We start from the raw sequence: 14177 nt of genomic DNA, 5'->3' as shown, positions 1-14177 counted from the left end.
TTTTCTCCCTCTATCTCAAATACCCTGCATCACTTTAACCAAAAGAGGAACAAATGTAATCTGAACAATAAAGATTAAAAAAAAAAAAGATTCCCAGGTGATTCTAATGTGCAGCCAAAGTTGAGAACCACTGTTCTAGCCTTTATTTCTTCTTTTCTTCTCTGATTCTTACAATATTTTATGTTACCCTAATGTGTGTGTGTTTCTAGCCATCTTTGTATATATCTAAAACGATGATGTAGCCTGAATAATCTCCATATTTTTGTTAACGCTCCATTTCCTGTGTGTGTGTCTCTGTGTAGACATATATGTGTGTAAACATGTACACATGCACACACATGTATACATGTACTAGTAGATGTTTATACAAACACACAGATGCAGCTACACACACAAATAGGTTTTATTGAATTTACCTGAAATTCAGTAGATTAACATTTGTAAGAGGTGATTTTGGATTAGATTTTCAGTAATAACTAGATTGTTCATTGCATACTGGGGAACATTCACATGAAAATCACATGGGCCAAGGTGAAGAGAAAAATGGTAAGGAGGCTAGTACCTCATTTACAAAATGAGAGAATTTAAGTGTGGCAGCAATTATAACTTATTTAAAAAATGAAGTTAACAATAGATAGTGAATTACCAAACAAATTTTATCTAATGCTATATTTATAAAGTATAACTCTTCTCTATAAGAATTAGCCATGGCAGTTTTAATTACTAAGTTGACACATCGAAACATTTTCCATCAGTGTTGGATTTTTGGTTATGTTTTTGTTTTTAAACAAAATTTATTTTGTTAGGACATCCCTTTATTTTTCTATTTAAATAACATCTTTTTTAATTTTTTCTTTATTAAAGAACTTTAGAGATTTTTACTTAGGAGTGGCTTGGAGGATGACAGGTGTGAGAGGAATAAAATACTTGACTGTCTTTTATCAAAAGCATAGTTAACACTTCTCAGGTTTTGTCGTTCAATATTGCAATACTTGATTTTGCCACAAGATGGTAATATTCACAGTAATTTAAACCACAAAGTAATCTTGAAACTAATATATCTAGTTGGTTTTCACTCACCACTTTTATTATTCTCTGTCTTAGAAGTTAGAATAATAGAAACAATTATATTTAAATAAGACAGTTTTTCTCATTTCTTCTACATCATTTATAATCAAGTAGTTTAAGAGGGAGTATATATATATCCTTTAAAAATGCATTTTGGGTCTTTTTTCTCTTCTTCATTTTTAGGTATCCTAAAAATAAGATTCTTAAAGCAAATAGCCTCATAAAATTGGTGTACTTCTTAATTATATCTTTCCATTGTATATTTTTAAAAGCTTGATTAAAATAACAAACTAATTTCTACAACCTTTTTATCTCTTGATAACAAGTTCAGATTAATTCTACAATACAATAAATCTTTGCCTTTGTCTGTTTCACCCTTTTAAACTTGTTTTCCCTATTATAGTTTCTCACTGTATTATCCATTTATTTAAGAAATTCTTGCATCTTCAGTTGTCAACTTTTTTGGGGCGTCTCAGGATTCCTTTATACTGTTAAAAATTGAGGACCTCAAAGAGCTTTTTTTAAAAAAAATCCTTACTCAAGGGTATGTTTATTGATAAGAGAGAGAGAGAGAAACATTGATGTGAGAGACAAACATGAGAGAGAGAGAGAGAGAGAGAGAGAGAGAGAGAGAGAGAGAAAGAAACATGATCCTACCAGGGATCAAACCTACAACCTTGGTATGTGCCCTGAACAGGAATTGAACATGAAACCTTTTTGGTGTATGGGATGCTGCTCCAACGAACTGAGTCACCCAGCCAGGGCTCAAAGAACTTTCTTTTATATGGGTTTTAAGTATCTACTTACCATATTAGAAATTAAAGCTGATAAATTTAAAAATTATTGGTTTATTAATTTAAAAATCACCGTATGTTAACATAAAAACATATTTGTTAAAATATATTTGATAAAACTATTTTTTTCATAACAAAAATATTGAGTGAGAAGAGTGGCATTGTATTAATTTTCTACAAATTTTGTTAATGTCTGGATTAATAAAAGACAACTGGATTCTCATATCTATTTTTAGTTCAATCTGTTGTGCTATGTGGTTTTAGCTACAGTATATGAAGAAAATCTAGCCTCCCACAGATAGATAATTGGAAAAAAAGGAGTATTTTAATAGTATTTTCAGATAATTTAATATTACACTAAAACTCAACAAGTGGTAGTGCAAGGTGGAATCTGAAACCATCAAGTGGACTTTTTGTAATGTTAAAGTGCGCTGGTAGATCTTGAATGACTCTTTAATCCATGTGTAATTTTGTAACGTATTTGGTTATTTGGAAAATACTGGGTCACTGAGTTGTGCAATTGACACATCATTTGTTAAATAAGATTTAAAAAAATCATGTTCATTAATATCACCACATACCTTATTAGAAAAGTATTAGAAAGCTATCAAGCCCACTGTGGTGGAAATAAAGTTTCAAAATTTCAATTTTTTGCTTGAAAATGTGAATTTTATCATTACCAAACAGATATTATCAGTTTGCTTTCCTTGAAGTAGTGGGTGTACTTAGTTCATTTTCATAAATATGTCTGCCAAATACCTAAATCTGAATAACCATAGGTTCTGTCAGTTCTTTTTATTGTTTTTCCTCACCCAAGGATATATTTTTATTGATTTTTAGAGAGAAATGGGATTCTGTTAGTAATCCATCTTGAATATTTTAAAAAGTGTGTTGCAGGAACATAAATTTATATATAACATATATACATATACCAGTATATAATTTATGAACATATATAAATGGTGCATGTAACTTGTGAATTTAGTATCAAGCTTAAGTAGGAGCTGCATGAAACTTTACTATAAAATTCTGTTTGTTTATACTTTTATTCTGATGGCTATAAAGAAACTCTTAAAACTCTTACAGCTCTGTTTGATTTATATAACTATAGAGAATTACCCTTTAGAATTTATTGCAAGGTCTTTAAAAGAGGAACATTGTTGCTATTTTTCCTTAAGAAATTAATTTAATTGCTTCAGACAGTGTGTTAACAGATTTTTGTTTCCTCTCAGGCTATGGCTTAAGCTGTACCAGCTTAAGCTTTGCTCACTTCAGCTAATTAAGACTAATACCATTGTTTTCCTGCCACCACAATTCTTCCTAATTTAGCCTTTTTAAAAGACTGCCTGTTAATAAGCGAAGTCATAGATGAACAGAGGATAAAAATAATTTTGTGCTTCATTAGCCATCAATCGATGTAGCCTCATGTCTGTTGTCTTAATGTGGAAAGAATGGTTTAAAAAATATTTGCTCTTCTGAATTTTTTGTTGTATATGATGGAACCATTCTAGTATCAGAAATAGATCTTGGGAAAATTTTCCTTAATGTAGTATGTGAAAAAGGCCATATACATTTAGTACCTTTGTGCTGCCTGAACATTCTGGTTTTTATTAAAGAAAAGGCAAAGTGATAATCTAACAGTCACATTCATCTAGGTAAAATGAACCTTGAGGTAAGGTTTAAGGTTACATTGATCAACTGAGATCCTTCTACTGGAATTACTATTTGTTTTTTAGACTGATTTTTAAAATGATTACATTTACAGCCAGTTGGCCAACCTTTTATTTTATTTTATTTTTAAAAAAATATATTTTATTGATTTTTTTACAGAGAGGAAGGGAGAGGAATAGAGAGTTAGAAACATCCATGAGAGAGCAACATGGATCAGCTGCCTCCTGCACACTCCCCACTGGGGTTGTGCCCGCAACCAAGGTACATGCCCTTGACCGGAATCAAACCCGGGACCCTTCAGTCCGCAGGCCGACGCTCTATCCTCTGAGCCAAACCGGTTAGGGCAGGCCAACCTTTTAGATACATTATAAATAATAAAGGGAAAGTTAGCATAGAAAATTGGTAGATAATAAAGAAAAGATACGAGATATCAGCTTTAATACAGGTTGAGTTGTTATTTCCCCAAGAATTTGTTCTTATATATATATTTTAAGCAGGCATACCTGTTTTATGCAAAGATTTCAGGAGACATGGTCTTATTCATTTATTTCTACACCTACGTAGCTGTGCTTGTCTTACTTGGCTAAAGTACTGTAAATATTTTTTTATAAAATGAATCAATTGAAAGCTCTTTTGAACCTATAGAATTTAGGATAATTTGTATTGGATTATATATTTTTGCTCAACAGTACAATCTTTTGGAGATACGCACTTTAACAAATACTACCTTTTCTCCCCTGTGAAATGTTGTAATGGAGATTTAGTGCTACATTGACTTACTAAAGATAATCTAGGTATTTATTGTGGCTTTCTATAATACAGTATACTTTATTAAAATGAAAATTTTCTTTTGGTATTTAAAGTAGGTTAGTTGTAAAGTCCTTAAAGTTGTTGGGAAAAATACAGTTAAATACTTTACCTCTCTTGGGGTCAGGAAGTTTAGAATTCACCATGGTCATACATGTTAGTAATGGAAACCAGTTTTAAAAAATAAGCTATACTTAGGAATTTTATTCATTTGGTAAATTCTAATGAATTGTATAATTATTTCATTTTTTATGCAGCTTCTTTAGTTATTCCTGCTGGTAGAACTCTTCCCAGTCTTACCACTGCAGAACTGGTATGTAGCTTATTTAAGATATATTTTAAAAGATATGCCCCACATTTAGTGAATGGTAGCAGAAAACTGGGCATAGACGTAATTCCTAATTCTCCAGGTGAATAGGAAAGGATGTGGTAAAGGATGGGGAAACAGGAAAAATTTCTATAACAAAGATGTTGCGAAAACTCAGGAGTTCCATAATTGACATTTTCTTATCAACTTTTTCTATCTTCCAGAGAAGTTATTAGCATCTACCAAGACTACACCTTCAAGATTATAATATTTCTGAAGTTACATTTTATGGAGTTTTAATGCACTGTATAATGTTATATACTTGATGGATTCTAAATAGATAATTTTGATACAGTACTTTTTCTGATTTTTTTTCTTTTTCGAGTTGAGCCACATCATAGTTAGTCCCTTGGTTTAAGTGGAGCATTTTGGTCATTTTTTTGCTTTTGTATAGTAGAAGTTAAAGTATAGATTCCCCACACATGATTTGTGGAAGAAAATAAAATTAAAACATGTATAGAAAATTGAGTAGTTTTCGGTGGGGAAAAATAGCATGCTTTGTCTTTTACCTTTTTTTCTGTGGTACTGATGGTATATACTCTAGTAACTATTTTCATTTTCTTTCAGCCCATCAGCTACTTTTCTAGGGTAAATGGTTTAGTGGGCTATTTATTTCCATTTCCTCATAAAAAACAAACAAACTATACTGCTTCCAGGATATTTAGGAAGAATGGCACTGCTTTTGATAGGAGACTAATGAAGAAATGTCTCTGCTTTTGAAATTCATGGACATAACTTTTCTCCTGATTAAAGAAAAAATATTCTTCTTAAAGTAAAAACAAATTTATAAAGTAAAAAGTGAAATAACCATGCAGTATTGTGCCCAAAGATAACTGTTTTGTTTGATGTATACCCATCTAGACTTCTTTCATGAAAGTTATATTAGTTTTCAGGGTAAAAGTAGGATCATTCTCTGTATCATTTTTATAACTTATTTTCTTTTTTTAAACTACTATTTTTTTTTATATTTTATTGATTTTTTACAGAGAGGAAGGGAGAGGGATAGAGAGCTAGAAACATCGATGAGAGAGAAACATCGATCAGCTGTCTCCTGCACGCCCCCCAGTGGGGATGTGCCCGCAACCAAGGTACATGCCCTTGACCGGAATCGAACCCGGGACCCTTGAGTCCGCGGGCCGACGCTCTATCCACTGAGCCAAACCGGTTCTATTTTCTTTTTTTTAAATTTAGTAATATAGAGGTATTTTTTTCAATGCCAGTTAAATATTGATTAGTCTTAGTGGATACATCACAGTTTAATTAACCAGTCTTGTTGATGGATATATAAATTATGTTTAGTTTTGTTCTAACATAACATCCCATTGTTATACCTGTAGATATACCCTATCTTTGTGTATTTGTGTGATAATCAGGTAATCAGGATAAATTCCTGGAAGTAGAATTTCTAGTTCAAAGATCATGCATGGTATATGAAAATTGCAATTTTCGTATACATTGCAAAATAGTTCTCCAAAAGAATTATATCATATACACGCATATAAGCAGTGGCCTGAGAGAATTTCTGTTTGTTTGTTTGTTTGTTTGTTTATTTATTTATTTATTTATTTATTTATAATTGCATCCTTACTAACATTGAGTGTTACTAATAGGTCTTTTAAATTATTTCAGGTCTGATAGGCAAAAAAGTTTGTCTTTTGATTTAGTATTAAAAAAATTTTAGACCCTAAAGTTTATTTCAAAACAAAAATTATTCACTATTATATCATCTACTTTAAAATACCATTTGTGATCAACTTACAGACTAGAGGACTATAAACAACTATGGTTCTTATATTTGGCATCTTGAAGGTCAGTGGCCCAGATAGTACTATGTAGTGGGCAAGTTTTGAATTGGTGCTCATACTGTTAAGACTTAATGGGTTTATTGCTAATAGCCATAGAACAGAATTCTTTTTATTCATAATGAGATTATTTGAATTAAATATAAAAAAGGTGTTTTTTAAAAGTGCTGAGATGTAATGTTAAGTGTTGTCAAACTGTTGTCCTGAATCAGATTTTTTGACCCTCTATGAGATCAGGAAGAAAAGATACAAGTAAAGCCCTTTTGTAACTTTCTAATGTAAATTTTTCATATCTAGAGCACCGCAAACTCCAGTGCAAATTTTGCTTTTCCTGGTTATCCTATTCATGTACCAGCAGGTGTGACGCTACAGACTGCATCTGGTAAGAGTATAGTCTAAAAATGTTTTATTTTTAGCATTTGTATTGACTTCTGGATGGTAATACTGATGATTAAACTTCATACCAGAAATTATAAGAAATTTTAATAAAACTTGCTTTAAGTGTAATGATAAATGATGGTTATTATTGTTATGGAGGCAATCTACCATGAAAGACACTGTACTAGGCCTGTCCTGTATTTCATACTCAATTCTCTTTCCCTACATTGTATAAGATACTTTATACTCCGTATATGTTTTCCCTAATTCAAGTCGGTTATCTAAATTTTGATGAATACAAAATAATATATCTGGCCCAAGCTGGGTGGCTCCGTTGGTTGGATTGTCATCCTGTACACCAAAAAGGTTGCAGATTCAGTTCCCTGTCAGGGTACATATATAGGTTGTGGGTTTGACCCCCAGATCAGGCCTGGAGGCAACTAATTGATGTTCCTTCCTCCCTACTCACCTTCGTCTTCCCCTCACTCTTCTCTTTTCCCTCTCTCCCTCCCTCTCTCCCTCCCTCTCCCTCTCTTCTTCTCTCTCTAAAATCAATAAACATAGGTGAGGATTAAAATAAAATAAAAAACCATATCTGTGTCTCTATTAGGTCTAATCAAGAAAAACTAAAGATTATATTGAGCAACCTTTGTCTCCTTCTTATTGGAGATTGTATGGCATAATAGAAAGGATATCCAAAATGTTCAAGTAATTCTTAACTTGAAAGAGAATTATATCTATTCTTTGGGTTGTTGTAAAGTTTAAGCAAAATACCTAACACAATGCTCAAAAAATAAATTTCGTCTTTTTAGTTTTATTTTAAAGGAAAGAGAGGAGAAATTTGATAACTTTTGAAATTAATAAACTCTTTTTGGGTAGCCTTCTCTTATAATTGTTATATGGTATCCTATATCTTAAATATATGAAATATATTCTCCATGATTATGTTTGTTAAAATCCCAATTTTGGGTTGGTGACACTGTAATTTATCAAACAATGGGAGAGGCTTGTGGAGTAAATATTGGTGGTTTATATGTATTTCAAAATGTGCCATATAAGCAATAGTGGGAAAAGGCTAGAGTTAAGCAAGACATATTTAATTTTTAAAAATGAGCAATACATATGTATTCTAGAAAATACAAAAAAAGCAAGCTCCTAGAGATAACCACTGTTAACATACTGATATATTTCCTCCCAGCCTCTTGTACATGTTGTATTTTGAAGGAAATTAGGATTCTATTGTTCTTATAGTTTTGATATATCCTTTTTAAGGTTACCTTTATAAAGTCAATGTACCAATTGCGGTGACACAGACTTCTGGAAGAGCAGGTATTCTTCAGCATCCAATTCAGCAAGTATTTCAGCAGCTTGGGCAGCCTTCAATAATACAGACCAGTGTTCCACAGTTGAATCCATGTTCTCTTCAAGCAGCTATTGAAAAATCACAGAGAATGGAAACTGTGCTCCAGCAACCCACAATTCTTCATTCTGGGACAGTGGATAGGAAGCATTTAGAAAATGCCACCAGTGATATACTTGTACTTCCTGGAAATGAGCATAAAATCATGTCTGAAGCTTTGTTGAGTCAGCCAGCAAGCTCTCAGTATGTCAGTCTTCCTGGTGTTGGAGTTCCTCCACAGGTCTCTCAAAGAGATGCCAATGTGGAGTCATTGCTCAGTGTTTCAGCTAGTGGGACTCAAAATCTGCATGGTGGGCCCATCGCCACAGGCCCTCAGGGGGCTCAGCACCAGCACTCATCTGATGGTCAGCTTCATTTTCTTAAAAATAGGATGTTGGGATGTGATTCTGTGAAGCAGCCAATAAATACAGAAGAGCCCAGCAGCCTACCTGTCTCAGAGAAGGTATTAGGGGATAAGCAATGGCCAGTAATTAGACGTTCTGAGTTTTTTAAAATGTAAGGTTCCTTAGAAGTATGTATGTTTCTTTAGAAAATTGTTTTTTAAATTGTTTTTACTATAACTATTAGTTTTTAAAGTATTCATGCTCAGAATTTCTAAACTTTTAATTTCAGTTAATAAATTAGAATATTTCTTTAAAGAAAATGCATTGTTTTAAGATAATCAATTTTACCTTTCCCTTAACATGGTGAGAATTGTTTTTGTCTGCAGATAAAATGTAAAGGACCAAGAAATCCATTCTAGTAATTAAACAAATATTTAGGGGAAATTCATTGTCATACTTAAAATACAAAAAAAAGTCCTAAGTGGTTTTTTTCTTGCTCTACCTAATTTTCTTAAACTCCCATATGAAAATTTTCTCTATATGAGGAATTATCTTCTAGTAGATACTTTGTTCCTCTCTGCTTGCTAAAATACTAGTTAACATAATTTATTTTGGAATTCAAACCACTGAAAAATAGTTTCTAATTAACTTTCCATATTGAAAATAGGTTTTGATTATTTTCAAGGAATTCATAGTGATGACAGAAAGATTCATGGGGAATTTTGGATGGTAAAATAAAAGATATCATCTAATCTTTTTACACATGTGAAATATGTCATAGATTACTCCACTTACCCAATTTTTAGTGACAGAGGACAAATAGTTAAAGGTTTGTGTTTCTAGCTAATGGTTTGGTGGTCCTCTAGAACTGCTGTGCAAGTCTGTACAAGTTAAGTGCTACCTTAACATTTTCATAGGTAGAAGGGGAAGGCTATAGCGTACAGTAAAGGATAACCAACAAAGAAAAAGACTATATGAAACTATTTGACCTGTTTTAGAATGTTTCAGATGTTTGATGAAGCCTGTTCAAATTTTTTTAGCAAGTCTGTTTATAGTTTAGTTTTGGCATAAAGTATTAAGATTAAAGTGTTTTTCAAGTATTTATAATATTTTCCAAATACTATAAAAATTTAAGAAATGTAGGCTAAACTCATAAGTATGAAGCAGTGTTTGTTTCCATCACTTACAATTTTTAGAGGTATTTTTCTCCTGGACTCTGTATGAACTTTGCAGATTTCTGGTGTGATGATTCAAGGACTTAGTCTACTGTTACTTATTAGATATCACCTTGTACTTTGTTCTAATATGGGGAAATAGATTAGTTAAGGGAGCTTAATCAAGAATTGTTTAGGGGATAGTGGTTGAGAACTTAAGCTTTGGAGTCACAATAGGTTTAAATTCCAGATTCACCACTTTTATCTTTTTGAACTGGGTATAAAACCAACCTCATACTTTTAGGATTATCAGAGATGATGTATATAGAGTTTTTAAATAGCTTCTGGTGCCATATTAAGCTTTATAGTAGTGCTATTATGCTTTACTAGAGGCCTGGTGCACGGAATTCTTGCACTGGGTGGGGGGGGGGGTCCCTCAGGTGGCCTGTGCTCTCTCGCAGTCTGGGAGCCCTCAGGGGATGTCCGACTGCCGGCAGTCAGACATCCTTAGTGCTGCCATGGAGGCGGGAGAGGCTCCTGCCACTGCTGCAGCGCATATCAACCATTAGCACGGCTTTTGGCTGAGGAGCCCTCCCTCTGTGGGAGCACACTGACCACCAGGGGGCAGACGCTCAATGCAGGATCTGCCCCCTGGTGGTCAGTACGCGTCATAGCGACCGGTCTTTCCGCCATTTGGTCGATTTACATATTAGCCTTTTATTATATAGAATGGGCATGTGGTATATTGGGTAACTTTTCATATAACTTGTTGGTTTAGTATTAAAATAGATCTGTATTTAAAACACAGTCCAAACATTCAAAATTTACTTTATTATTTTTTTAAATTTACTGTCGGATTTCTTTAAAATAGTTCTTAATCTGGTGAAGTTTATGCTAATATAATTTTCAAAACATTTATAAATAGCTTTTCTTTTTTTTATAAGTAGCTTTTCAGAAATTCTTATTGCAAGTTAAAATTAGCTGTAATTGTTTACTTTTCTTGCATAGACTGCCAGAGATCTTACGTTTCTATGTAAATTTAACATTTGTACTGTTTCACGCATATATTCCTGACAATTTTTGATGAGCTCCTATTTTAAAATCTATGTTATTACTATGTTAAGTTTTTCCTCGGCGTAGGACCTTTGTTTTCTAATCTTATAATGCCATGGAGAACTATGGAGCTATAATGCCATGAAGCTCAGGTCTTTATTAGAACTCCAAAAAGTAGGATTAGGAGAGAAATGGTATGGTAGTGTATCTTCTTTAATTCCTTTTTATCTCTTGCCTTTCCTTCTCAAACCATTCTCATTGCCCCAAGTTCAAATACTGTCATTTCTGCTTCCTTATCTTGTAATTATTTGCCTTTCTAACTGTATGCTTATAGTTCCTTCATGAGCTCCTCCTCTTTATCTGCCCTTCCTATTTCCTAAGGATCTAGCCTCAGCTCATTTCTTTTCTTCATGTTTTCCCTGGGCAATCTCATGTATTATCATAGTTTTAACTACCACCTATTCGTTGATGATTATACTTTCAACCCTATTACTCCTCTGAGCTTCATTCTTGTATCTGCCTTGTAGATAGCTCTACTAGAAGGTCACAATAATTCATTGTTCTTCATTAGAGATATTGCATGGTACCACTGCCCACCTGGTGTCACAAGCTAAGGACTAAAATTTCCTTTTGGCTCTTTTTTCTCCTTTTATTATGTACTTTTAAAAAACTATTTTGTGAATGTGGGAAAATATATATAACACAAAATTATATCATTTTAACCATTTCAAATGCATAGTTCCATACTTTTTTAGGTGTATAGCATTAAGGACATTCACATTGTTGTACACCCATCACCACTACCCATCTCCAGAACTTTTCATCATTTCAAACTGAAATTCTGTACCCACTAAACAAATAACTCCTCATTACTCACCCCATCCACCCAGTTTTTGGTAACTTCTGTTCTACTTTCTATCTCTATGAATTTGACTATTCTGTGTAACTCCTAAGTGAAAGCAGACTGGCTTATTTTACTTAACATAATGTTAATTTTTTTATTGATTTCAGAGAGAAAGGGAGAGAGAGAGAGAGAAACAATGATGAGAGAGAATCATTGATGGGCTGCCTCCTGCATGCCCAAACCAGGCATGTGCCTGACCAGGAATCAAACCGTGACTTTCTGGTTCATAGGTTGATGCTCAATTACTGAGCAATGCTGGCTGGGCTACTTACCATAATATTTTAAGGTTCTTCCATGTTGTAGCCTATGTCAGAATTTCATTCATTTTAAAGGCTGAATCATGTAATTTTGGTAACTTTTAAAACTAAATATTTCTGGAATCTGTTCCCTTTTCATACCTACTGCCATTGCCCTAATTGCTTCTTATTTGGGTTAACATAGTTGTTTCATAATTTATTAGCCTATAGTCTTTGCTATTTTTCACTCTACTCTTCCCAGTCCATCCATCCTAGAGGTTAAAAGATTAGGCTTCAGAGATCAGAATTACTTTGAATCCATCCTCTGTCCCTTAATAACTGTGTGAATTGGACAAGTTACTCTTTTCTCATATGTAAAATAAAGATAATAGTATCTACCATAGAGTTGTAGTGGTGGGAGGAATACATGAGATAATCAATGCGAAGTGCTCAGCAGCACACTGCCTAGCACATGGTAAGTGCTCAATGAATATTAACTATTAATTTCTGTTCCTCAAGGCTACCAGAGATTTATCCAAAGTGCAGTCTCTAATCAAATCACTGACTGCTCATCACCTACAGGATAAAGTTTAAGCTCCTTAATGTGGCATGAAAGGACCTCCATGTTCTTTCTCAGTTAGAATTTGTTATTTACTCCTCCTTTATTTCATGCCTACTACGTTACTAGGAATATCAAGCTAACTATAAGCGAATCTCTGTGTTGACCTTGTTTCCTGACCCTCTTTTTGCCTTTGTTATCCTCTGCTTGGTGCTTGGATTTTCTTCCCACTATCCTTTCCTCTGGTTAATTCCTACTGACCCATTTATTACTTCCTTCAGAAATCTTACTTTAATATCTACCCCCTCTTCATTATCTGGGAATGCCTTAATTTCTCAATTATTTTTGCAGGACAGTTTTGCCAGATATAAAATTCCCGATTTACAGTTTTTTCTTTCAGCACTTTACTAGTAAACATATCTACCATCCATTGCCTTCTGGCATTCAAAGTTTCAGCTGATGAATCTGTGTGTTAGCTTATTGATAATCTCTTGTATGTGATGAGTTGCTTTTCTCTTGCTGCTTTAAATAGTATTGTTTTATTTTATTATTATTTTTCTTCTCATTTTATTTATTTATTTATGTACCTTTAAAGCAATTTATCTTTATTGTTGAAAGTATTACAGATGTCTCCTTTTTCCCCCCATTGTCTCCCTCCCCTCCCCCGCTAAGGCCTTCACCTCCTTATTATCTGTGTCCATGGGTTATGCATATGAGTTCTACAGTTAATCTCTTCCTGTCCCTCCTCCCCTCTTTAAATTTTAATTTCCAATTGTTTATTGCTACTATATAGACATAAAATTAATTTTTGTAAGTTGACTTTTATCAGTCTGAATGTTTACGTTCCTCTCCATTCATATGTTCAAATCCTAACTCCCAAAGATATTAGTAAGTAAAAGGTGAGGCCTTTGGGAGGTTATGAGCATGGAGTCCTCATGATTGGGATTAGTTGCTTTTTAAAAGAGACCACACAGCCCTGGCCGGTTTGGCTCAGTGGATAGAGAGAGCGTTGACCTGCAGACTGAAGGGTGCCAGGTTCGATTCCTATAAGGAGCACATGCCTATGTTGCAGGCTTGATCCCCAGTAGTGGGCATGCAGGAGGCAGCCAATCAAGGATTCTCTCTCATCATTCATGTTTCTATCTCTCTTTCTCCCTTCCTCTCTGAAATAAAATATATATAAATAAAATATAAATTAAAAAATATATATTATATATATAATAAAATATATAAATAAATATAAATATAAATATAAATTATATATATATATATATATATATATATATATATATATATATATATATATAAAAAGAGACCACACAGAGCTCCCTAGCCTCTCTGCCATGTGAGGACATCATGAGAAGGCACTGTCTTATGAACCAGAAAGTGGGCTGTCATCAGATACCAAATCTCCTAGTACCTTGATCTTGGACTTCCCAGCCTCCATAAGAAGTAAATTTCTGTTGTTTATAAGCTACCTAGTCTATGGTATTTTGTTATAGCAGCCAAAATAACTGATAATTTCCTATCTTTCAATGTCTTCAGGATCTATGGCATCACCTCTTTTTAAATTCCTAATATTGTTTATCTGGCTTGACTCTCTCTTTTTTTCTTTGTCATTCTGGCTAGAAGCTTATTGAT

At 33.4% G+C, this 14177-nt stretch overlaps 1 protein-coding gene across 1 annotated transcript in view; it reads left to right on the top strand.

Moving 5' to 3' along the window:
• The window catches only part of GTF2A1L (general transcription factor IIA subunit 1 like), a 32398-nt gene that overhangs the window by 9449 nt on the left and 8772 nt on the right, over positions 1 to 14177 (top strand). The window contains exons 5-7 of the mRNA XM_023746059.1: positions 4598 to 4653; positions 6807 to 6891; positions 8160 to 8749. Of these exons, the coding sequence (XP_023601827.1) occupies positions 4598 to 4653; positions 6807 to 6891; positions 8160 to 8749 (731 nt within the window). The remainder of the gene's footprint in view (positions 1 to 4597; positions 4654 to 6806; positions 6892 to 8159; positions 8750 to 14177) is intronic.

The sequence above is a fragment of the Myotis lucifugus genome, unplaced genomic scaffold, assembly GCF_000147115.1.
Source record: "Myotis lucifugus unplaced genomic scaffold, Myoluc2.0 scaffold_6, whole genome shotgun sequence".
Taxonomy (NCBI): Eukaryota; Metazoa; Chordata; class Mammalia; order Chiroptera; family Vespertilionidae; genus Myotis; species Myotis lucifugus.
The sequence above is the reverse complement of the archived record's forward strand: the minus strand, read 5'-3'. Positions and strand labels throughout refer to the sequence as shown.